The sequence below is a fragment of the Poeciliopsis prolifica genome, unplaced genomic scaffold, assembly GCF_027474105.1.
Source record: "Poeciliopsis prolifica strain line A6 unplaced genomic scaffold, Auburn_PproV2 SCAFFOLD134, whole genome shotgun sequence".
NCBI classification, from domain to species: domain Eukaryota; kingdom Metazoa; phylum Chordata; class Actinopteri; order Cyprinodontiformes; family Poeciliidae; genus Poeciliopsis; species Poeciliopsis prolifica.
Window position 1 is genome coordinate 232,439 of NW_026562509.1, and position 24,641 is coordinate 257,079.

General features: G+C 37.9%; 3 protein-coding genes across 5 annotated transcripts in view; 1 reads left to right on the forward strand and 2 right to left on the reverse strand.

Moving 5' to 3' along the window:
- arhgef7b (Rho guanine nucleotide exchange factor (GEF) 7b) overlaps positions 1-24,641 on the forward strand; it is a 90,301-nt gene that overhangs the window by 45,300 nt on the left and 20,360 nt on the right. For 2 of the 3 annotated variants that reach the window (XM_055024977.1, XM_055024979.1), the window contains exons 6-8: positions 1,714-1,878; positions 2,421-2,605; positions 3,344-3,417. The gene's annotated coding sequence lies outside the window, so the exon portion shown is untranslated. Of the gene's footprint in view, positions 1-1,713; positions 1,879-2,420; positions 2,606-3,343; positions 3,418-24,641 lie in introns of those variants that run through there. The other variant, XM_055024978.1, reaches the window with a different exon arrangement.
- Positions 87-3,928, reverse strand: LOC129355421 (nucleoside hydrolase-like). The gene is made up of 8 exons (XM_055024995.1): positions 3,857-3,928; positions 2,415-2,592; positions 2,156-2,335; positions 1,939-2,050; positions 1,721-1,857; positions 887-964; positions 699-815; positions 87-626 (listed from the first exon to the last, which is right to left on the reverse strand). The coding sequence occupies exons 2-8, from the start codon at positions 2,589-2,591 to the stop codon at positions 474-476; spliced, it is 954 nt and encodes a 317-aa protein (XP_054880970.1). The 5' UTR covers position 2,592; positions 3,857-3,928; the 3' UTR covers positions 87-473.
- Positions 6,613-22,460, reverse strand: LOC129355414 (protein-tyrosine kinase 2-beta-like). Its single transcript, XM_055024976.1, has 30 exons — positions 22,194-22,460; positions 21,789-22,114; positions 19,294-19,472; positions 18,245-18,332; positions 18,046-18,125; positions 17,893-17,955; positions 17,711-17,765; positions 17,481-17,621; positions 17,193-17,264; positions 16,630-16,731; positions 15,796-15,913; positions 15,609-15,648; positions 15,308-15,339; positions 15,101-15,148; positions 14,418-14,512; positions 13,883-13,964; positions 12,136-12,236; positions 11,936-12,051; positions 11,496-11,596; positions 11,289-11,378; positions 10,242-10,446; positions 10,062-10,155; positions 9,646-9,684; positions 9,351-9,470; positions 9,179-9,211; positions 8,309-8,333; positions 7,684-7,724; positions 7,468-7,602; positions 7,280-7,360; positions 6,613-7,127 (listed from the first exon to the last, which is right to left on the reverse strand). Exons 2-30 carry the CDS (start codon positions 21,990-21,992, stop codon positions 6,879-6,881), a joined length of 2,829 nt encoding a protein of 942 aa, XP_054880951.1. The 5' UTR covers positions 21,993-22,114; positions 22,194-22,460; the 3' UTR covers positions 6,613-6,878.

Below are 24,641 nucleotides of genomic sequence, written 5' to 3' on the forward strand. Positions count from 1 at the left end.
TGATTGGATTCTTTTAGATCTTGCAATCACAGAAAAGGTGATAGTCAAGGGGGTGGGTGTATTCATAAAAACACACAAAAAACATCTGAATAAGAAAGCAAAGGTTTAATTTTGCAACTATTGTTCTGCATCCTCCAAAACATTTTCTGTTTATTAAAACGCATAAAAATCTGTCAGTGTAGGATAAAAAATTAAACATTCACCTGGTTGTATTGTCTTAATTCTAAAATATAATCCAGAGCAACCAATTGCCTGGTTTTCAAAAAACAGGGTTAAATTTTTAAGTTCAACATATAAAGAAAATATGAACAAGAAAAAAAAGACCCAATCAGTTGTTAACGCAACCAAATTGTTCTTCTTTATGCAGATTAATGCTGGCTGAAAGATATAGGAAAATGTTTGCCTTAAATGGTGGTGTATATTGAAACCCAAAAACTCATTTCAGGTTCTTCTCGAGTTACATGATGATGTTTCTACTTTACGGCGTCGTACAGCATTTTCTTCAGCTTCTCCAGGTCGGCTGTTTTCATGATGACGGCCTTGTGCTCCTTCTTCAGGTGCTCTATGTGGTCCAGCACCATCATACCCCGGGTGTGTATCCCATTCAGCTCCACTGTCACTGCCACCTGCCGGAGGAATCACTTTTAACCAAGTTGGGATTTTAAAAAACAGCACTAGAGACGGGAATGGAGGCTCACCTTCTCACTCTCAATTATGAATCCGTCATCGACCGCAGCGGCAAGCGCGAACACGTCGCAGGGATTGAAGCCTTGCCCAGCTATTACTTCTTTTTGATAGTCCTCTGAACGAGCTTTCTGCATGCACATTAAACAAGACTGCAGCTGCTGCAACCAGTTGTAAAAACATTGCATAATACTGAACTTACTTTCATTGAAAGATCTGATATCTTCCTGATGAAGGCAGCCTTCTCTGTCTTTATGGACAGCCACTTGTCCCAGAAAGACTGACAAAGAATTTAAATAAATATTTAATTGCATTCAATTGTTTCCATTTTTTAATTAAACCCACCGGGTATGATATTTGTCACACTTTTAACTATCCTGCATTCTTATTTGAATTGTATTTTTGCCTGACTTTGGTTACGCAAAAATGCAAATAGCATTTTTACAGATTATGTATTGTTTTTTTCTTTTTTTTCTTCCAGTTGTCCAAATGCCTTCGAGACTTAACAGAATAATTTCTGTCATTTGTTCACATTTTTGATAGAACGTGATGTGTCAAGGTGGTTAGATTTGTTTTTTTCCTTTAACCTTCTTGGTTAAATAAAACATTAGTTGTCCAAACTCTCAATTTTCACATGAAACATTTTAAACTGCAGAGAGAGTGGTACATTTTTATTTATTGTAACAATAACTATAAATGTTTGTGAATGATTTTTGAAAACCCTAAAAGCTGGCTGTACTGTCATCCCTGATTTTCTCCTGTTGGTTCAATTAGAGAATCAACAAAATGAAAAAAATATTTTATGTTTGTGGAGCTTTGACTGGAGTGGCATGCAGCTCCCAAAAAAAAAAAAAAGACAGAAAGGAAGTTGTAAATATTTCACCTGACCCTAATATCAGTATTTCAGTGTGTGAGTTTATCTTTTCAGCGAAAGCTATTAAGAGCCATTGTGGAAGTGTGGAAGGGCCGAAGAGCTTTTGGAGGTAATTAAAGCAGTAAATCTTATGTGTAATTGCGTTTGTGTTTTAGGTCTCACCCATGAGAGGCTGCTCTTGCAGCTGAACTCCCACGCAGCGATGTAGGTGGGACAGGTGTAGCGGTCCAAAACGATGAAAGCCGCTTCAGGATCGGCCACGAAGTTGAACTCTCCACATGAAGTGGTGTTACCCCGAGCTGTGAACGTGGATAAAGCAGGTGGGTAAATAAAAGAGACTCAGTGGGTTGAATTTCTAATAAAAAATAAAGTCTGCCCACATTCAGTGTTTCCTCCCATGATGTAGAGCGCTTTCAGTTTTTTGGGGAAGGAAGGGTCCAGCTGCACAGCGACTGCAAGGTTAGTCAGGGGTCCAGTAGCCACAAGGATCACCTGCAAGCCACAATACATATACATTTGGAGTATGAGGCAGATTACTGAAGGCGGTTTTGTATTGGTGACAAAAAAGTGTGACTGTGTTAAAACCTATGTTCCCACCTCTCCTGGATTTTCCCTTGCAATTTTAAGCATTGCCTGTGCAGCTCTCTTCTTCTGCAGCAGCTCCACACCTGGAGCATCTGGGTCTGGGACATCACCGAGTCCGTCTTTCCCATGATAATCTGATGCATGTTGTTTTCTGGCCAGCAGAGGCTTTGACAAACCCTTATAGACTGGAATCTGTTGGACAGAGCGTGTAGTTGTAAAACATCCCTCAAAGTCAATAAACCAGACTAAGAAAACCTCTGTTTCGACGTACATCCAGCCTGTTGCAGACTTTCAGGACACGCAGGGTGTTTGTGAGGACGTTCTCCAGAGGAGTGTTGCCGTGGCAGCAGGTGATCCCCAAAACCTCCACATCTGGAGCAGTGAGGGCAATCATGATGGCCTGAGCATCATCGACTCCAGTGTCAACGTCGAGGATCAGCTTCTTCATTCTACAGTAAACATGTATGTTTGTCTATTGTAGTCCTTTTTGAAAAGTGCTTATAAGACTTTACAATTTTTCCATAAAATCTGAATTGACATATTTAAATGCAAAGTTTGCATAGAGTTTTGAAAATGGCCTTATTTAATGCATTTTAGCAGAAGGAGTGCACGATAGTAATGAGATTCGAAGCATTTAGATGCACAACTGATCTGAAGATGAACTTTGTAAGGTCATTTTAAATGTAAATCAGGCTCCATATGTAATTAAAATTTGAGATACAGTTAAATTATTATTCAGAATGTCAGAGAACGATGCAGTAATTATACATTTCAAGCTTGTAAAGTGAGGCATTTTTCTAGAAATTTTGTTGCTGTTTGAAATGGGTGCTAACAAACCCAGGAACACCAGATATGTGAGGAGGCCAAAGCAACCTTGTGAGAGGTTGAAATATTTGACCCAAGTCATACAGTTCAAAGGCAAATCTGGATTTTAAGAAAAAATGTATTTAGACTTTGAAGAAAGTCTCCTGCCCATTTTTGTGGCATTCCTGTTTTAAAGCACCATCTCCTTCTGGATGCTCCTTTAATTTCTGTCAGTATGCATTTATTTACATCTGAAACTGTGAGGAAAATGTCTCATATGAAAGTTACAAATTATCTTGACCCATATACAGTAAATGAAGTAAAGGCAGGATGCAATATGCCAATCTCGTGTCAATCTTGTCAACTAAAATGACTCAAACTGCTTCTTTTGCTCAGAACAGAAGCAGAACCAGTCGGCACTAAACTGGGTGACCTGGAAGACGATCCCCTCCCTCCGACTGCAATATAAGGTAAGGGAATTTTTTTCTTTTCCAGGTTGGGTGGAAAAAAATGTTTTACTTTACAAGAATGTGTTACTTTACACGATTCCCTCTGGCTGCAGAGCAGCACAGGTGTAATGTGACATCACTAAAATGAAGCCCCCAAATTGCGCTCTAGGGTGAATATTCCCGCATTATTCCTGAGCCTTAAAAGATAAGGCATTGCAACGGTTCTGCACTATTAGAACTAATTCCATTATTTATAACTTCTTTTTTTATTTTTTAGTTGCGGTTATCATCCTAAACATGTAAAAAAAAAACAAAAAAAAAAACCAACTTAAATACAACAATCGTATGCACTGGTGTGACTACAGGAACATTTCTACTGTCATAAATAATTTCTGGTACCAGACCACACCAAACTGAGTTGTTTTACGATGCCCTGAAATGATCAAAACAAAAGACTCACCTGCAGAGTGAGCGGACCAAAAAGACAAAGAATGAGGAATGGCTTGGAAAGCGACTGGGTGTTGCTTTTATAAAGAACAGCTCAACCCTGAGGATATGTGAGAAGGAGCCAAACTCCCTCCTTATTTAGTCTTTGTACGTTAGAAAACATTGGCTGAATTTTAGTTGCTTTCACCATGTTGAATAATGTGAAAAAGTATTTGCCCCTTTACAGATTTCCTGTTTTTAATCATAGTCACTCTTAAATCGCACCAGCTTTAAAGTCATATGTAACCCGAGGAAATACAAAATATAATTAAGTTGTTTCATTCATAACGGGGCCAGGCTTTTTGGCAGAATACATCCAATTCCTGAAGCAGTAAAGCAGCCCCACATAATCACACTCTCAACATCTGTGGCTGTTTTTATGTATTTTTTTAATATAAAATTCAGTGAAATGACTATTTGAAAGGCTTTCTTTTTACCTCTACAGAATATTTTTTTAATAGTTTTTGATTTTAAATTGATGTTACATGCAGTCCTTTAAGGAATCTGACAAATCCCCCAAAAAACTGTGAAGTCAATGATTGAGACAAAAGGTGGAGATAATTCAAAGGAGCAAGGAGGCAAGGAGACATTCCTTTGTCTGACATGTAAAGACAGCTTCTTTCTTTACTGCTGAAAATGCAACAGGATTCACAAGTAAGAATTTTATTTTAAAAATTGCTGGGTATTATAAGAAAAAAACAAAACAGTAAGTTAGAAAAAATGAGAGCAGGTGCAACTCTTTTTTTTTTTACTTAAGTCATTTGTATCTTACAAAATTAGCACATCTGCTGTTTACTAATACCAGGAGCTCTATAAATCTTCATATGGACATACAAATTTTACAAAGGTGAAGGAAGTCAAGACAGAACAATAATTGGCAATAAAGAGCATTCCAGTCTACTTAAAATTGAGTATACTGACATTTATAACAACTATAACATGGCTCTCTTCCATGTTTATCCCTCTGGAAAGCAAGAGGGAATATGAACAAATAATGTTTCTTATTTTTAATATACTGTCTAGCAGCAATTTAAATGTCAAAAGTAGTTTTTTTTAACTACATATACTGACTAGGATTTAGGAGGTATAATTTAGATCTCTTTATGAAAAGAGAGGACGATTAAAGAAACTCAAATAGTTATCAGTTCATAGTTGGAGGTGGTCAGTAGATCTTGCAGAATTTGACCAGGACAATTTTTGTCCCATGCAGACTGAATATCAGACTGACTTCATTCAGGCGACTATTATGAATACGTCTCTCTCTCTTCGAAGTGTGATTTTAAGCAATGGTAGATCAGTAGTGGGAAAGTAACTATTCATGTTTCTTGGGTCCTCATTGGTTCTTCAAAGATGGGATGTTGTTCATGGGATGGTACTCATCCTTCTCCTCCAAAGCGTGAACATGATACCAAATGTTCTATTTTGATTTCATCGAACCCTCTGCTGGACCATCTACATAGTCATGGCCTACACTTCAGACAGATCTGGAGATGTGCTTGGAGATTTCAATCCATGAAAACCCAGCGTGCAACTATGGCCACATTTGAGATTGTGGTCATAGGTCACTGAACAGGCCCTTCCGTGTAGTTTTGGATTGATCCTTCGTTTTTCTCATGATCATAGATACTCGGCAAGACGAGAAGAAGATAAAATGCTTTACTACTAACTATAGCGGGCAAATGTGAACCTGTTTTGTGGCTTTACAAAACCTGTTGGGACCTGTGCCAGAACAGTGCAACTTAGAAATATAGACATAAACATATTCACACACAAAGTATATCTCCTATGTGAAAACTTTGTGATTTGCATAAAGTTTTTGCACTACCCTCTGCAAACAATGTTTATGTTTTCTGTTTATATACCCATACCTTAAATCACCTGACATTTTTATGTTAACATGAAAAATCTCTAAAAGTGAAGGAGGACAAGATGGAACTTTGTCTTTGGCATTTTGTCACATTCCTCCTTTGTTATGCATGTCTATGTCTGTAAACACTATACTTGGGTGGGGCTCCTTCTGCATGAATTACTGCCTCAATGTGATATGATATGGAGGCAACCAGCCTGTGGTTATGCTGAGGTGTTCAGGAAACAGCAATTGCTTTGATAGCATTTGGTGGGTCTCTCATCATCCTCCTGTTAATGCCCCAAAGATTCTCTCAGGTCAGGCCAGTGAAGCACAGTGACACAGGCCCTTAATAGGCCTGCATTACTATTGAACCAACTATTGAATATTTGGTTCAATTGTCATTGAACTAACTTTAGGTACCGTTGACTGTTTGGACCAATACCAAACCCTGCTAGGAAAAAAAAAATCCATTTACATTTAAATTGCTTGCATTTGCATAGGGCTGCAATTAATTATTTTAGTAATCAGTTATTCTTATCTTTTGACGATTGATTGATCAATGAAACAGATAAACAATTAGCAGACTTTCAGTATGAACTTCATTATGAAATAGAAGTGAATTGAACTAACAAAAACTTACCCAACCTAAAATGTAAAAACATAGCACTTAAGCTTTATTTTTTTTGACAAAGGATGCAGCTAAAGCTAAAAAAATACTTCTCGTTTTGGCTTAACTGCAGCTCACAATATGTTGTACTTTTAGCAGTGCTAATTTAGTTGACGATTATTTCACAATGAATCCCATATATCGTTTCAGCCCTACAAATTTATGCTTACAAAATGCTTCTTGAAGTAAAATAAATGTGACTGATAAAAGGAGACAGTTTGTGCATATATATTTTAATTCAAGCATTTACAAAATGCTCAAACTCAGAAGTCTGCCTGCAGAAAAATACTTACTGTGATGCATCAATATTTTGTCGTAGAATCAGGAACAGGAAGTGCTTGTTATCACAGTGTTCTAACATTGAAAATAAAAATAAGCAGAACAAAATGGCTGCTTTTAAAGTTTCACATGTCCTGATAATTATTTCAGTTTAACTTCAAACATAAATCTTTATTTACAAAGCAGGGAGAGTATTTTCCTTTATTTGTCTGGCTCGCCTCCTTCTGCATCTTGGGAGCTGGGTTTGGGCTTGGCAAGGTTGGCCCTGACCCGGGCCTGGTCCACAGCGTCCAGCAAGTTTTTGGAGTCCAGCGCTAGCGTGTGGGCGGCGGCCAACATCTGTTTCTGACACTCCTCCTTCAGCGAGGTTACAGAGTTCTGCTGGGCGAGCCGCATCTTGTTGATGAGCTCGCCCAGATCCTTGTTCAGGAGTTTCTTGGTGCCTTCGATCTGAGATGGGTGGGAAGTGAAGCGATAGTCGTATCACTCTGAAGATAATTTCAAAACCTTTTTTCACCTATCTTATCCATTGTTTGGGTGACAAACAAATATCATGATAAAGCTTTAAACCAATAGATGAGGCATAAACGTCTGAAGTTTACCTCTGTGGTGACTGAGCTGTGCAGAGACGGCAGAATCTCATCTACACTTTGAATCAGATTGCGGAGAGTGATTCCTACAGCCTGCAGACAGCAAAATGAGAAGAAGTGAATAGCGCCCTCTTCTGGTCTTTTCATTTACAACCAATGATGAGGAACATGGAGTCAGCAAGACTCTGAGATGAGTGTACCTTGACAGCGGTGGGATACTCCGAGGCGGGCAGCGTGTTGACTTCGTTCTTCAGCTGCACCACCTGCTTCACCATCGCCATGACGCCGGTGTAGACCTCGTCTCCAGACCGGTCCAGCTCGGCTGTGGGCCGAGTCTGCGACAGCAAGACACAGAGCCTTGAACCCTTTCACTTCCTGAATCATTTTGTGAAAATGACCTGAGAGTGAGGTTTTACCTGAGAGGCGGTGGGAGGCATTGAGGGTTTCTCCGGGGGACCTGACTCAAAAAAACAAACTTTGACTCAAGATTCTTTAAAATATTTAATAAAATGTTCACTGAAGCTTTGATTTAGCTCTGAGTGCATGTGTTTGGTTGCAAGCTGGTTAATGAGCCAATCATTTGATTCAGATGAGCTGAATACTGGTCTGATTCTTGTGGGGGAGTATAGCAACTTGTCTGAGTCACACACAGAGAAAACTTTGGAAATCTTTGGCTCCACACGTCAAAAACTAAATGACTAATTATAAAATTATCTGAGAGGGAAACACGGGCCGAGCGAGAAGTTAGATGTCCTGGTTTTTCCCAACTGATCTTTGAACTTTGACGTCATGACTTGTGTAAAAACCTGTATGATCGAGACTCTCTTTTCTGGAAATGACATCCTTTAGGAACGTGAAGCGAATGAAACAAAGAGCGGAATCTCGTGCGACCAAAAACCAGTCCTGGTTAAATGAACAATAGAGAGAAGCAGTTTGGGGATCTTCTGTTCTCTCAATAAATGAACATGCAATAGCATTATTCCTTAGTACAGCTGATGGCATCAGGAAATAAAGCAAATAAAACAAATGATCAAGACTCACCATTTGCTGGGCTTTTTTCAGGAGGCTGTAGATAAAAAAAAAAAAAGAATTATGCCCATAGATCAATTTGACCACCAAAATACCAATGAAATATACAAAAATGATTTTTTGATTTTCAACATTTAGTTGTGCAGCAATACATTTAAACAAACAATATTTCAATAACAAATAATGGAGTCAAATCACTGGAGAAAAATTATCTGTAAATCCTCACAGATCCTAAGCATAGAAAGAAAAGCAGACTGTTTTTGAATATTTGAAAGAAAAAAAAGTTTGTCTTTCCACTTTACAATAATGTTAAATAAAAATAAATTGAAATGATATTACAGAAAATGTTTGAATTTAAGCTTTACAAAATATTAGTAAATTTTTTTAGGCAATTACATATTTTGTCCGTCTGCAGGATATAACAGGACTTGAAATAAGATAAACGATTCGGAGGGCCTCACTTTAGACACCCCTGATACATTTAAACTGGAAACATTTGGTTTCATTGGATGATATGAGTTACAACATTTATATTTCTTTTGGTTGTAGATAAAGTATTTTTTAAAATTTGTTGTCTACAGACATGTGATTCTTTTGCACCTTGCACAGAGACATTTAATCATATTCGTGAGCGTATATGCATTTTTATGAACTTATAAAATAACACCTTGTGTAGAAAATCCAGAATGAATTAAAACTTCCACACTTTTTAGCAGGTTCTGTTGTATAAACTGCTAAAAAAAAAAAAGCATAGTCCAAATTTACCATTAATATTACATTCCCTGATGAGTGTATGTAAATGTATGAGCAGATCTGAGTTTGCGTGTGCTATTATTTTAAATATACACTTAAATATGTCAGAGAAAGTGGTGGAAAAAATACCTTGGTTAGTGAATCTTGTCTCACCACAGGATCCTATAAGCAAAAGAAAACCAACATGATTCTGTGTCAATGAATGCAGCAGCGTGCAGAAGTTGAAAGAAAAACATTTATAATGGCGGTAGTCAGTTTGTCAGTAATAGCTCAGGTTAAGGTGTTTCGGTGCATGTCTCACCAGCTGTCTCTCTTCCTGCTCCAGCCACTGTTTGTCCATCAGCATCTCTTGCCTCTGTCTCTGTAAAGTGTCCTCCACTCTCTCTTTCTCCCACAACATCCTGCTGTCTTTCTCTGGAGCCTGAAAGGCACACGAATGCAAATGAAACGTGTTAGTTTCATGTCTTGCCACATTCTGGCACTTTTTGTACTCGCATTGCTAATTTTAGTCGCATTTTTATCTGGGCAACTTTCAGTCAAACTGTGGTTTTCACCAGACAACCAAAACTGTGGTCAATTTTCTGCTTTTTGGCTACCTTTATGCGTGCAAGGGTGTTGCCTTGAGCTCTGGACGGCTGATGATGGAGAAACAAAAAAAGAGAAAATTAATGCCGAGTATTTAATCGTTAATATAAAATGAACCGAAGAAAATTAGAGCATTAATACAACATCAATCTGAACAAATTCTTAAAATAAACAAAAATTTTATGACGCAGAGGAAAGTTGAAGATGCACCATTTAGTGGCCATTCTGGGTAGTGCAGTCACCTTTAATCTATTTCTGTCTAAAACTGGCAGGTGAAAGAAGTTGTTAGCTATTCAGAATGAGAAGTGAGAACTTTGATTTATTTAATTTTTCCATCTCACAATAAAGGTTAATAATAAGTGTTTCTGTTTCACTCGGCGTTTCACACCATCATGAACTCATATAGACACAATTTGACTTCTGGTACCTTTGGCGGAGGCTCTGTGCGCATGGAGGAGAAAGACTGGGACCTTACTCTTCTTACATCTGTTTCCTGCTCCAACTCCATCTTGTGGATCTCACTGTCAATTAGCAAGCATGTGTAAACAATCTGAAGTAAAACCCGACATTTGGAGGGGTGTGTGTGTGTGTGTGTGTGTGTGTGCACCTGAAGGAGAGGACGAGGTCCCTGAAAGTGGGGCGGCTGTGCGGCTCATAGGCCCAGCAGCGGGTGAGCAGGCCGTAGATGGGAGGAGGGCACAGCTGGGGTTTGTGGAGCCGGATTCCGGACTCCAGCTGGTTGATCACCTGCCCGTTTTCCAGCCAGTAAAACGGCTGCTGGGCCATCGAGAAGATCTCCCAAACACACACACCTGTTGAAGACACACCCATGGTTGACTTTCTCTGTGTTTGAATTTGGTAGAGTACCGAAAGACATGAAGCGGGTGATGGGTTTAAAATATTTAGTTTGGAAATTCTTCAATAATAGCATCAGCTTTACCAAGTAACCATCTCTGACTTTCAATTTTAGTCCGTATCTCAAAGAAATGTTGCTTCAGTTCTGATCACTCTATTCATCTTTATCCATCTGCCTCTGCAGCTTTGTGAGCTGGTAACTCCTCCAGGATTGCCTTAGGTCTCTTAGCCGCTTCACTGAAAACACTCTTGTTCCCCACAAACCTGGCTGTGTATTGCTGGGTTTGTGGTGGTGGTGTTCTATTTTTAGATTCAAAATGATGCACAGAACCAAGACTTGCCGAGATTCTGAAAATTGCCGTTTTCCTTCTACTTTACAAATATCCTCTTATAAAAACTTATATATTTGAAAAAGTTTTTTTAGGAGCTGCACCTTTTTTTCCTCTTAAAGTAGAGCATGTTTTTCTTTTGTGTAAGTTCACACTAATTTTGTTGGAAGCCATTTTCTCAGTTGCTGTTAGCTTTCTGTCCTTTATAATTTACATGCAGTTTCCAAAACACTAACCAGACGTCTGACTCTGGAAAAATAAATGGAGAAACTTCATTGAGAAATTTTCCAGGTTTCTAGACACTATGAGCACTAATTTAGTCCCATTGCTTTTCTGTGGAGGATTTGAGAGCAAGGTGAGAGTTAACTAATGATAAAAAAAATAAAGCAGGATTTCTTCTGGTGAGATATTAGGAGGAACGCTATGATGCACGTATGTATTGTTTGTCATATTCTGTGTTTTTTCGTTACCAAACATCCAGACGTCGCTGGCTGAGGTGAAGCGTCTAAAATTGATGGATTCAGGAGCCATCCATTTGATCGGTAATCGACTGATAGAGGCTGCACATAAAGGAAGAGAACAGGATTCAAAAATGCACTGGAAGTTCAATTGTGTTTTACTGACATTTAAAAAAAAAAAAATTGATAAATGCATACAGGGCAGTTGCGTTTATGTACCTTTATAATATTCTTGTTCATCAATGTAGCGAGACAGTCCAAAATCTCCAAGCTTAACACATTCAGCGGATGCAACCAGGATGTTTCTAACGGCGATATCTCTGCAAACACAAACGGTGGTAGAGCGATAGAGATAAAAATCTAATTTCAGAAACACCAAAAAGGGTTTAAAATTTCTGGAAGATATTTGCTGAGTTGCTTGTATGGAAAGAACAGAAAGCAACTGTTCACTTTCCTGTTGCTGGTGTACCTTTTCTTTCCTTTTCTTTTCTTTAACTTTGCATGAATGGTCTTAGGTACAGAACTTTAGTGGTTGTTAAAGGAATTAGTGATGTTACTGATTGCTAAGTAAAAGTCCCTGGACTTTAATCAGCATAGAAAAGTAAGGCACAAATTTTAAAAAGCCTCAGTTGCTTGTTTGTTCACTTTAGCGATGTTACCTGTGCACCATGTTGAGTCCCTCTAGGTAAGCCAAGGCTTTGCAAATTTGTAGACAGTACTGTGTTAGCTTTGCTGTGGTGAGGATGTACTGCTGCTCCACAAGGTAGTTTCCCAGCTTGCAGATAAACAGACACATGAGCATAATCAGACTAGATGCATGAGAAGCTGCTCATGTTGCTTTTTGAACTCAGAACCAAACCTCTCCATGTTCGTAGAGCTCCATGACAATCCAGACTGGGTCGACCTCAATGACTCCGATTAGACGCACAATGTGAGGGTGGTCCAGGTTTTTCATGAGATCTGCAATAAAAGAATCAACATAGATCAATAAAACATAGCATTTGTAAATTATCTGTAATACAAATGTTACTTACTGTGTTTTTTTTTCTTTGTTTGTTTTTTTTTTACCGTTGACATTATTACCACAAAAGCTAACATCAACTTTCTTCCCTATTTTTACTCTTAATTTCTTTTGGCATCCATAAAATATTATTGATATTGAATTTGAAGGTACAGCCAATCAGTAGCAAGAAAAATAAATGGATTGGCTGCTTTGGAAACAGCAGCTAATCTAATAGCATGTCAGGTAGCATTATGCCTAGTTATTTCAGCTTCCCAAGCTAAATTTTTAAAAAATACTTTAGCTTTTCTAAAAAAAAGTTCTGTGATTTGGCAAATTTTCTGCAAATAATCTGGAGATACTGCAAACAGAAGAATCTTCAAATACTGAACAGCACTTAGTTGATTCTTCATTATGTCGAGTGTTTACTGAGTGTCAGCCGCCGCCCAGATTACCGACCGAATGAACATCTGCACAGCGAAGCACAAGTGTGGAAACATTTTTTATAATCCAAAACGTTGCTACTTAGCAACAAGTTCGCACTGTTAGTTGATTGTGAAGCACTTAGCAGTCTGTAGCATAATGAAGCTCACAATGAGCGGTCATAACCACAGTGAGAAACCAAAATGGATTTTAACCTAGAACTATAAAAGTCTTACACTCGACGTTCCTCTGAAAGTATTGAAACCACTTCAAATATTTCACATTTTGCTGTATTACAGCTACAACAATGTGTTTTATTAGAATTTTATATGATAGAATCAACACAAAGTACCACATATGACGTAATTGTGAAATGATAACTGTCACACTTTTTGTAATTAAAAATCAAGATGCATATGACATTTTGCATGTAGGTGAAAACATTTTGAGCTCATTCTTCTAATTATTTGACGTGACCCCTACATTGCTTCTTAGGGTAACTCCTGAAGAGAGTAGGATTGGATTTTATTTGGAGGTAAAGGAAGCTAAATAAATGCTACACTTCTCAAAAGTTTTAAATTAATTTTACAAACCCAATTTATTCTTTTTCTGCACTACTTTATCATGTTCTGTCTCAAAATTGCAATAAGATAGATTGTAGCTTATGGCAAGTAAGGAATTGGTTTAAATGAATCAAATTCTCTATCAGTTTGCTCTATATTAGATGATAATAAAAAAAAAAAACTAAATTAAAGCCTGAAAGAAGCCTGTTGAGCTTTTCCCCGCTGGAGCTGTGGTTTCTATATAAGCCTGTTTCACAAAGCCACAAGCAGACAACAGGAAGTCAGAAAACGGCGCTCTGATCAAGAACACGAAGCGTCCAAATAAGCAAATGGCAACGTTTTCGTTTCACCTTTTCTTTTAACCCTCTCAGGCTCAAATTACTTGAAAAGACTGGCTAAATTGTTGCAAATCTGCAACACCTGCCTGGAGAGGGTTAAAGCCACGTTTCCGCAAAATAAACACCCCCTGAAATGTTTTCTATTAAAAGCAGCGGAAGAAGGTTACTGATGTTTCGGTCACGTCATCATCAGACATGAAGAATGGTTGAGACGTGAGTAATGGAGAAAGTCTCTGAATGGGTCTGAAAAGGAAACAATCACTGCAGCAGCCTTGCACTCACCAGCTTCACTTAGAAACTTCTCCTTCACGTCCGCCGAGCAGTCCTTGCATGTTTTGATCGCCACGCGAGTTCTCACACCGCTCTGCAAACACACGTCATCGCAATAGCAACTCATTCTGGGGTTTTAGAAAGAGTTACAGTGCAGGTAAGGCAGATTAGGGTGAGTTTAGTGCTGATAGAAAAATACGTACAGTAATTTTTTAGTAAAATTAGTACTTAAATACAATATTTTTGTATTATTTTGACTTTATTGTTACATTATCACTTTATTTTTCTAAACACCGCCTGACTTTTATCTTTCATCAGTTACCTGAATTCAAAGTCCAACTAAATAGAAGCTGTCAAACAAGATGGTGGACCTTTGACATGCTCACATGCACTCCTATTGAAACCCAAGTAGTGTTTTGGTGGAAAAAATTGATTTTTTTAAAAATAAAAATTTCAAAAACCCAAATTTTGATTAATCAATAAAATTGATTTATCATCCTGCCCTAATAGCAACCTATGAAAGCACTTTAAAACAAGACAAACTCACTGGACTTTTGTAAACTCCCTCTTGGACTTCACCAAAAAACCCCTCGCCGAGGATCCGACCTACAACGATGTCATCTCTGGAGATCAGATGTTTGTCTAAGCACAAAAAAAAAAAAATTATAGAAAATCAAGGAAAGAAATTTCTGATGATTATCCAGAAGAGCCATAAAAATGTAGCTGTGCTATCAAATGCCCTCCACACTTGAAGCCCTTGGGAAAAGCATCCACAGCTAAAGCAAATTAATTACAGTTGCATAATATCACGGTATGTATGAAGCGAGCTGCTGCTTTAGGCTCAGTTTGAAGACGGTTGGACCGCTGTGTTTGACACGCTTTGAACAGAAATACTTTTGAGATTGTGTCTCCAATTTATGAAGATGCGCTTGCAGATTGCCTCTAACAGTCGTTATGGAAACTTTTCGAGAATTTTGTTCAGCCTGTTGGTCTCTTGCGTTGCTTGACACGGTTGCGGTCACATTTTTAGGAGCGTCTTATATCACAAATTTAACCATAATTTTCCTCAAGATTTTTAATATTTCGGCATTTTCTTTCATTTGTTTTATTATTGGATTAAATTTTTTTAAATTGTTTTTATTTTTACGTTCGGCCATTATGAAGCACTTTGTGCTTCAAATAATAATAATGCTGTATTATTTGCCTAATTCAAGATGAATTACTACTTACCATCATACTTTGAGGTCTGTTCTGGGATCTCTGCATAAATATCTGAACCTAAAAATTAAGGGGGAAAAAAACATTTTAAAACAGCAGTTACATTCTGCATTTATTGATCAATTAAAATCTTTCTAAATGCAGTTAGAATAGTGAAATGTAAGTAAAAACTCAAGACGTGGGAGTCTGTTCAGTTTATAAATGAAGATATTGACTTACTTAGACCTCTGTCTGGGCCAGTGGGACCAGCCCTGGAATGACATGTAGAGAAAATCTTGGTTTGGTGTTCAAAAAATGGAAATAATATTAATGCAGCTGTTGTAAAAATGATTCAATTGCAAGTAATGCTTGAATGACACTTTGGTCAAGCAGAGAGGAACATGAAAGAAAATGTAAAATAAAACACAGAGGAAAAGAGGAAGCATAAAAATGAACCTACACAGTTTTTTGCTTTTGGCGTATTTAAAAATAAGTGTTTGAGTTTCGTGAGCGTTTGTGAAACTAGATCCATAATAGTCACCTTTGAGGTATGTCAGGAAGCTTTAGCCTTGTGTCTCTTCCTGTGAAAACCAATTTCAACACTTTCATTATGACTTATTGACGTCAAGGCTGTGAAGCTGGACTTTTTTTTAAAGTACTTTTTTTTGTTGTTTATATGCCACAGTGGTTGGGTCATGGTTTTGCCCTGCGACCTACTGAGATCGTACCTTTGTTTGGTCTCATCATGAGTGATTTCTCGGCTTTTCCTTCCAGTCGGCAGTAGCCATCGATCAGGTCGGCCATGTTCTCTGCTATGGCCAGGGAGGAAATGTTGACTGCAAGCGGCTGAGGCATTGAAAACACAAGTAAAGATTAAGTTAAGATTAAGTTTGAAAGCCACAAAAACAGTACAACTCAGTAGCCACAGCAAACTGCAAAGGAAATATGAAGAAAAGAAGAAGCTTTGCTTTTCATATGACTGGAGAATGTAGGTAGTGGTCCAAAAGTGGAACCAATCTGACACTAAACTCCACTTTGCTTTCTAAAAAAAAAAAAAAAAGGATTCTTGGGCAGAATTACTCATGAATCTTAATTTGTGTACCAGAAATACCACTAAGTCTTTTTAAGACTGTTAATAGCCATTCAAGTTTCTGTTATTCTTAGATAAAACTTGCGTTTTCTTGTTTACCAGAAGTATAGATTTTGTATCTCATTCATGGATCTCAGAATAACCCTACATTGACCAATCCTAGGTATGCTTCAGCTCCTGTTTCTTTGAGCTTTGCTTGGTCAACTAACCGGCTCTTTCAGTGTCTTCTGGTTAGCTATTGAACAATCATCAGATAAGCATGCTAATATATGAGGAACGGGTTCAAACCAAAGAAAGAGATGCATTAATTTAATTGCAGAGAAGAACAATTTTTAGTATGTTTGCATGCACAATGGTGTTGAGAAGGATCAGAGAAGCCATCATATGAGTGCTTTGGGTCATAACCCTCATTGCATGACTTTCTCCTGCTACTCTAATAGTGAAACTGCTGAGTCGGGAAGTGAAGTGCTACCTGTTTGGATCCTTCTATGTGCACGGTGAGGAGAGCGCGGCCGTCAGGCTCAGCCGTGCAGGAGATGCTGCGAATATCAGAGAACTTGGCCAGACAGACGGGCTGCAAAACAAACAACATTTCTAGTTAACGCTGATGTACTTTGGAACTGCTGGCTGAGTTGAAGTTGATGCCTTGACTAATTAAACCCCAACTTCACACATGATCAATTTTACTTTTAGTAATTACTTTTGTTTTCTTTTATGTTTTATGGAGATAAATAGTTACACTCCACCGTTTATCTCTTAGATGTTGTTCTTGTTCTTATTTTGACCAAGCCAAAATAAGTCTGAGCAACATTTCCCTGTCGTAGACTACAAGAGGAGAACAAAGCAAATATCCCAAAGCCAGGAACAAATTGTCACTTAGTGAGCTTCAAAAGTCCAAATACTCCAGAGGAGCTGCAGAGATCCACAGCTCAAGGGGAGAAATATTTCACTTCATAAAATATTTTTTTGCTAAAATAATAGAAGAAATCAACTGGTATGATTAATAAATTGGACGATGAAAAGATTTTCACTCACTTTTGAATTGTCCATTTGTTGACTGATCCCACCGGCTCCTATGACCAAGTCTATCGCTAGATTCCACCCGTGCTACAGAAAAAGGAGAACACAGAAAAGTTCTGCATGTTAAATAGCACTTTTCTGCTTTTTCTGAAGGGCAAACATCTTTTATATGTCTCAATACATACAAAATAAAACTCACTCATTACTTTGAGAAAGTATGTCTTATGTTTATGATTTTGTGGGACACCTGAATGTTCCAGATTGTCCACATTGATTAATGCATGATGTCATAAGACGGCTCACCACCAGCTGGCAGCCGTAGCTTTCCTCAGTGATGCTGTAGCACTGAGACAACGTGGTGAAGAACTTCGCCATGCACTGGTCCTGCTGAAACGTCGAGTAGCTCTGAAAGGTCTGCTGGATCAGCCGACGCAACTGCTTGGGCTGGCATGCGACCACACAGACAGACGGCGTCATTCGTTGATGAATTAGTGGTGAGAACAAAATGACCTGTGATCTGGAGGTGACTGTACCTTCATACTCTCTATGAGCTCTCTGGGAAAGAACAGGTCCAGCCCTACTTCTTTCCTAAAGAGTGGATCAAATAAATGTAGGTGTTTTTACTGCTACAATATGCTTAGATCAAATGACTTCCAGATGCACCTCTGCCTGCTTGAACACTACTTTCCTGAAAGACAGTAAAGTCTTTACTTACTCCAGCAGTTCAAAGTTGGACTTTTTCTCCAGTCCATTTGGATTCATGTCCTTGTAGAACCTCCTGCAGCAACAACACAAGAATGTAGCTGTCAGTACCAACACGACTTTTCCGTCTTCTTTAAACCTTGATGAAGCATCGGCCGTTCTTTACCTGATCTCCAAACAACCAAGCTGTAAGGCCATCCCATCGCTGACTTTGGAGGCATAATTTTGCATGTAATCACTTCGTACCTGTTGATCATAAAAGTTTTTTTGATATTTACCAAATATTTTTAACAGGATCTTAATGTCCTATCATATAAAAAGTAATCTGGTCATTCTTAAAAGGTGTCTAGCTGTAGATATTTGACCTGTTGGTAAAAGTAGAGCATGGTTGTTCTGTCATCCTGAAAGGTCTCCATGAAGTCTGACGGGATGTATCTGATCCTCAGGTCGTATCTGTAGAGACAAACACCTTAATTAGCTAATCGGATATAGAATATGCAAGCCCATGTTGCTGTGTAAATCAATCAGAGATTATGAGGGGCTAAGGTGAGTCAGATACAGAGTGGATGTAGCAGTGATGAAGGAAAAAACAGTTCAAAACTTCTTTGCATGCTTATGCCCTGAAGTGTCTGAAAATCAAACGAGTGCCATTCCAGTCCGATTCTTCCATATTTACCAATTTTGACGTTATATCTGTGCTCTCATTGAGTGCATATATTTATGTGCTCAAACAATAATTTGTCAAATGTTTATTTAAGTCGTACATACACTGATAATTTGGATTTCCTTTCATTTACTTAAAGTTTAAATTTGATATCTTTGAAGTGAAATACTTTAAAACTGAAGCTAAATGTAAAAATATGGGTGCGCCATATAACTTTAGTAGCGATGGCGCAAATAAGGAAAAAAAGTTGAATTCAGAGCACTGATATGTTTTAACTAGTTTTCGAGCCAAACAGCTCTGCGTTTGTCGGCATTAAAATCAGCTTTCTGCTCACAACTGAGACAATTATAAACAAAATGGTTGTAAATAAAAAAGATTATATTCCACTTTTATAGATTATCAGGTTTTATAAAAGCACATTTGGTCAATCAGCACCAACTTTAGTTTTTACATGGATTGTGTAAAATGAGAGCGTAAGATGCCACGCTATTCGGACCCGGACGCCTATGATGTCATTAATAAAAATTGATTGAAAATCTATAAAACTGAGTCTGAAATTTAGAAGTGGAACTACCACACAAACCCTGGAGTGTTTATTTTAATCAGTATTGTAGTAAAACTGTCAAGATGAAATATCCCACATTCATCAGAGCAAGAATCTGTTTAATGTTAAGAAATTTGAGTCATTATCTGCAGTTTATATCAGTTTGTCTCCTCCAGACAAAACTAGAAATAAAAGCAGTCACTGACCTCCACTCAGCCTCGATGTGCTGCTGTTCATAGCGATGCGTCAGCTCGGTCACGGTCAGATCGGGATGCAGCCAGTGCATCTCTGCAGACTTGAGGTGTTTGAGAAGAAGACCATAACACAGGCTGTGCTTTATGTCTGGACCCACACAGCCACTGGACAGCACCGTATGGATGACGTTCTAGAGCAGAAGTACTTATTAGCATGCAATTGTCCTTTGACCTTTTCATAATGGACCACCAGAAAAGACAGGTAAATCCTCATCTATGCTTTTTTTTCTCAACTCATAGCTTTGATTTTGACACTTTCTAAAAATAATGGCGCAATTTGGAAACATATTGACTCATTATTGACAGCAAACTCTCATACAAGCAAAGTAACTTGGTTGCAAACAATCTTGCAACCAAGGCAGAGATATTGTCAGTTTTCTGCAAACATTTTTCAATAGAAGCAGAAGTGGCAGGAGATGTGCTGAGGGCTCCAAAAAACTCAACTCCCTTTACAAGCAGAGAAAAACAGTGGACAAACAGCCAGATAATGCTGAGATCATTGGAAATGTAGGTTTATGGGAAAAATGTATAACACAGCTGAGTAGTAGTTTTTTTAGAGGATTCCAGCGTAGGTTAGTATCTATTCATCCTAAATGATGAATTCAGGTAAGCTGGGAACTAACTAAGCTTTAATGACCCACTTTTGATTAAGAAAAAATAATAAGAAAGCCTCCTGAAATCCGATTTGAAACTTGAAAAGTTATTTATTCCTTCAGCAACCAAAACTTCAACAGTCGGTTTCATTACCGTGCATTAATAGTAAAATGTTTATTTTCAGTTTTCGCCATTAGAGTTTCACTAAATCAGGCAAACACATATCAGGATTTAAATGTACAGAATTCTAATAAGTACGTTGTTGGAGCTCAAATTGCTAATAGTCGATACCTAAACGGACATTTTGACAATTAAGTTAAATTTATACCAGAGATGTCAGCAATAGAACATGTGGGAAAAAATAAATGTTGTCAATCAAAAGGCAAGTCACATTTGATTTAATTAGATTTCATTTGACTTAATTTAATTAAACTGAAAACGACACACACTTCAGTAACAATCAGCAAATGCAATTTTAACCTCAGCACATGAAAGAGTTTTGTTTTAAAAATGGAAATACTTGTGTTCTCACCTGCACGACTAATAGACAAGGGAACAGAAATAATGTAGAGCAAAGGTGAAGCTAAACAGCTCTTGTTGACATACTGTTAACGGTGCAGCACAGCTATCTGTAGCAGGAATTTGGAACAATATAAATTTAAGATCCATTTGTTTGTGTCACGTAACACCTGTTTAAGCAAGTAAATGTTGTAATGACCATGCTCAGTAGTTTGTAATAGAGGTTATAATAATGTTGCTTTGAAAGTGATGATAAATAAAGCCATAATAAAAGTTCCTCCTGCAACGATGACTATGCTGTGGTTGTCAGAAACGTTTAAAAGAAGTTACCATATATGTACTTTCTAGCATAGAGAATTTATGCAAATTTTTTAAATGCTGTGTGTGATATGTAGCCCCACTACCACATCAGGTTGACTAATCAAATAACCAAACTTGGTCCTGTTTTACAAATTTATATTTAAGATTAAATGTGCCGCATAGCCTGGAGAATAATCAGTCGATCCCTTCGGATATCTTTAACTTTCCTCTGAAATTATTCAAAATTATGTAATGTATTCACATTTTAACTATTTGGTGAAACTTTCCTCGTAGTTTCCTCGTACTTCCGACAATGGCAAACATTTTTAGGGGGTTCCAGAGTGAAAAGTTTGCTCTCAGATATTTGTGTGGACAGTGAAAACACCTATTTTCTGAAAACACTGATATTAGCTCACCCTCTAACCTGATTTATAATCCTAGACTTGCAAAACAACAACAGTGCCAGATTGCATATTCGACATCTTGTAGTTGATTAGTTGTATGATCCATTGTGACACAGAGAAGAAGCTTGACTTTGTCATCCCTTCACACAAAAGACTCCAGTCGCGCTTTGTTTTTTTTGTGCCAAAAATTGTGTTTTTGTCTGTTCTTTGAGTTTCTATGTGAATGAAAGCGTTCTCGTGTGGACGAGGCATCTTCCTCTTCCTGTTAAAAGTGAGTCGTTCCTTTCCGCTGTTGCCACATGCTTGCTCACCACTGGGAATTACTGCTCTTTGAAGACCAGAAATTCACTTTACATTTGGCAACATGACTTGAATTTGAATGAATTGCTGTAGATTGTGAGAAAGACCCAAACACTTTGACAGATTCTTATGTTTTAAGTTTGAAGAGGATCTAAATAATGTTTAGCTGCCATGCTGAAGTGAGCAGAAGAGCAGAGAAGAAAACTTGAAAGGTCGGTTAATGGTGCACCATTACACAACCTTTTAGCTGCTTATTTCCCCTATCTTGACTTACTTTCTACAGTGTATTGCTGTAATTAAAGACTGGTGGAAATAAACAGCGAAGCGTACCTTGATCGTCCAGCCCTCCTCACAGCGGACCAGTTTGAAGTTCTTCCCCAGGTTGGAACTGTTGCTGAGGAAGCAGACTTTGATAATCTTCACCGGAAAGATGCTTTCCCTGCCCAAGTGTGTAATGGGAGGCATATCCAAGGAATCTGTGGGGCTGGTGGGAGACATGCTCCTCCAGGTCAAGGTGTTGACGTCGCCCGACATTGTTCACACAGAAGCGGACGCAGAGCACGTAGACTACTGCAGGAAGACGCACATGACTGTCACCGTTTCACTCTGATGCTTCCTTCTCCCTCATAAAGAAAACCTGAAGGCCGGCATTGGAGCTGAAAAGCACAAGAGAATTGATCAGTTAAAGTGAGTTAAGAGAGCAGATCACCAAATTGTTCTGTTTGCGCTGCGTACCTGTTGCTCTCACCCGTCGTCTTCTCCTTCCACGGATCAAAAAGCCCCGTCCAGACCTCTAAAACCGAGCACAACTAAGTTCAGCGACACCGACCTCAACATCACTCGAATAAGAGCAGACAAATGGCTCAGTTTTACAGCTCGAAAGCAAAGAATCACCCAAAGCAGAGCGCTGAAGGGGAATAGTATCAGTTGCTGAAAGAGGAAACACACAGAGGGCTGAATAAGGAAGTTGAAGGGCAGCCACAGAAAAACTGACATGCCTGATGAAACTGCTGTGACTGTCAACGCCTGTTTCTTATGCAGTAGCAGAGTCAAGCATCATACTACCTACTGCCGCACTCAGGGCACAGCCCATCTAACTTTCACTTCCGCTTGCAAAACCTTTGAAAATGTTTAATTTGTCCTCATTCCATCCAGACTCGAAGTTTGTCAAATTCAAACTTGAAGCCTCTTAATTGTTTCCTAAGTACATGAACCCAGCATTGTTCAGCTTGTTAATAAAGATAATAAACTTTATTAATTAACTTTGTTTGCAGACTTGGAAACTTTTCACTTGCACTCAGTTTTGTAAATCGGTTATGAATATGTGCAAAACCTTTGTGGTTTTGCGGCCTACACGCTGACTGTGTGTGGGCCGCTTCACTTTAAAAGTCATTCATCCACCTCTGCTAATTAGGTTTGGTGGAAACAAACTTGAAATCGGTTGCATTAAACAAATTAAAAATTGTTTAAATGTCTCAACACAACTTATATTTCAAGTGACTTCTGGAGATTAATTGTTGAAAGGAAATTTTTACCAAATTCCGAACCCTTGAAATTGTTGAACCCTTCCATTACACTAAACTTTAGTATTGATTAGCAATGGTTCCCAAAGATTTTCTTCTCCATTCTCCCCTCCACAAACTGCAGCTCTACAGTTTCAGAGGACCACCACTGGCTTCATGTTTTTGATCCTCTACTGAACTGAATCCCACAACCTCCTTAGATCATTTATAATGCTTTTAACAATTCTGAATTGGCTGTTCTTGTGCTTTTAGGTCAGTAGTATCACATAAATCTCCCAGCTGGTTCCTTGTAGTCAATCCAGGGTTTTTGACCTCCTCAAAAACCTGATGGCAGCTGTTGACAGCTTCCTTTTTCTGCCACCAGCTGGCGTAGCGACTGTTCTTTTAGCCTTAAGAAAGTCTATGTGATTAATTAATATTAGTTTGAAATATTTTTCTTATGTTTTAGTATTATTGAGAGCAACTTTATGTGCAAGAACGTGTATTTATCACCTTAGACCTCTTTGATCCTTTTTTGACATTTATTTAATGTAATTTGTGTAAATTTGATCCATAAGAGTGTTCATAATTGTTGTTTTTTAAATCCTTTGTTATTTTCTCTTTGAGTTTCCAGAGTTTGTTTCTTGCTGGGTTATTTCCATTTATTTGTTAACTTTTTTTTTTAGCAGCGATGAAGAACACACAAATTAAAAATGTTCCCTAAACTATATCAACTAGTCACCTTTTCCCTCACCAGTGATGGAGGTCTGTTGTTTATATCAAAATAAAAGGCATTAAAATCTGAGCTGATGAAATGTATAACAGTTCAAGAGGTATAAACATTGAATAAGTATTAGTTAAATATAAAAACCAATCTTCATCGTTTTCACACAGAACTTCACACTTTGAAGCAGTTTGGGTGTTTCCACGCCAGTTGCCATCCTGTTGATTACTTTATAACCTTTGTTCGTGTCATTTATGCATCATTATATCTGTTAAATTAGCCAATTTAAGGTTCAAATTGAATAGATTTTTTTGTTGTTATTTAATTAGAAGCAGAGTTTTAAAACTGGCAAAAATGCAGTCAGCATGACCATTGCCATAGTCATGCCTGGTGGTGGCAACATCATGTTGCGAGGGTAGTTTATTTTGGTCAAAGTTATATGGATGGAGCTAAATACATTGAAGTTCTGAAATAAATCGCTGCAGAAATGTTCAGCTTTCATTTTTAGTGGACTTAAAACATCTTCAAATTGGGATTTTCTTAGGAAACCTAAAGGATGTTTACATAATTTATGCCAAAATATAAATGAATATTGAGCTGGAGAGTTAGAAAAGCTACTTGCAGCAAACTGTAGAAGCCAAAGTGTCCAACAGGGGGCGAAAGAGTCTCTTTTGATAGAGCTGTTTACATATTTTACAACTTTTTCCAATTTATTCAGTCAGGCCACTAATTCTGTTTTTTTTTTTTTGTTTTTTTATTTGGGTTTTTTTTTAAACACAATGTACATAAAACAAATTAAACCCCTGACAGTAATGAGCCCTTTAGCATGTTCTGCTCATCCCAATTGTCTCATTATTTAATTAATAAATATGTTGACATTATAAATGCTATATGAGAGATTTTGTGGTGCAAGAAATATGGGTAATTTTCCAGCGATTACATCTCCGTATCTGTGCT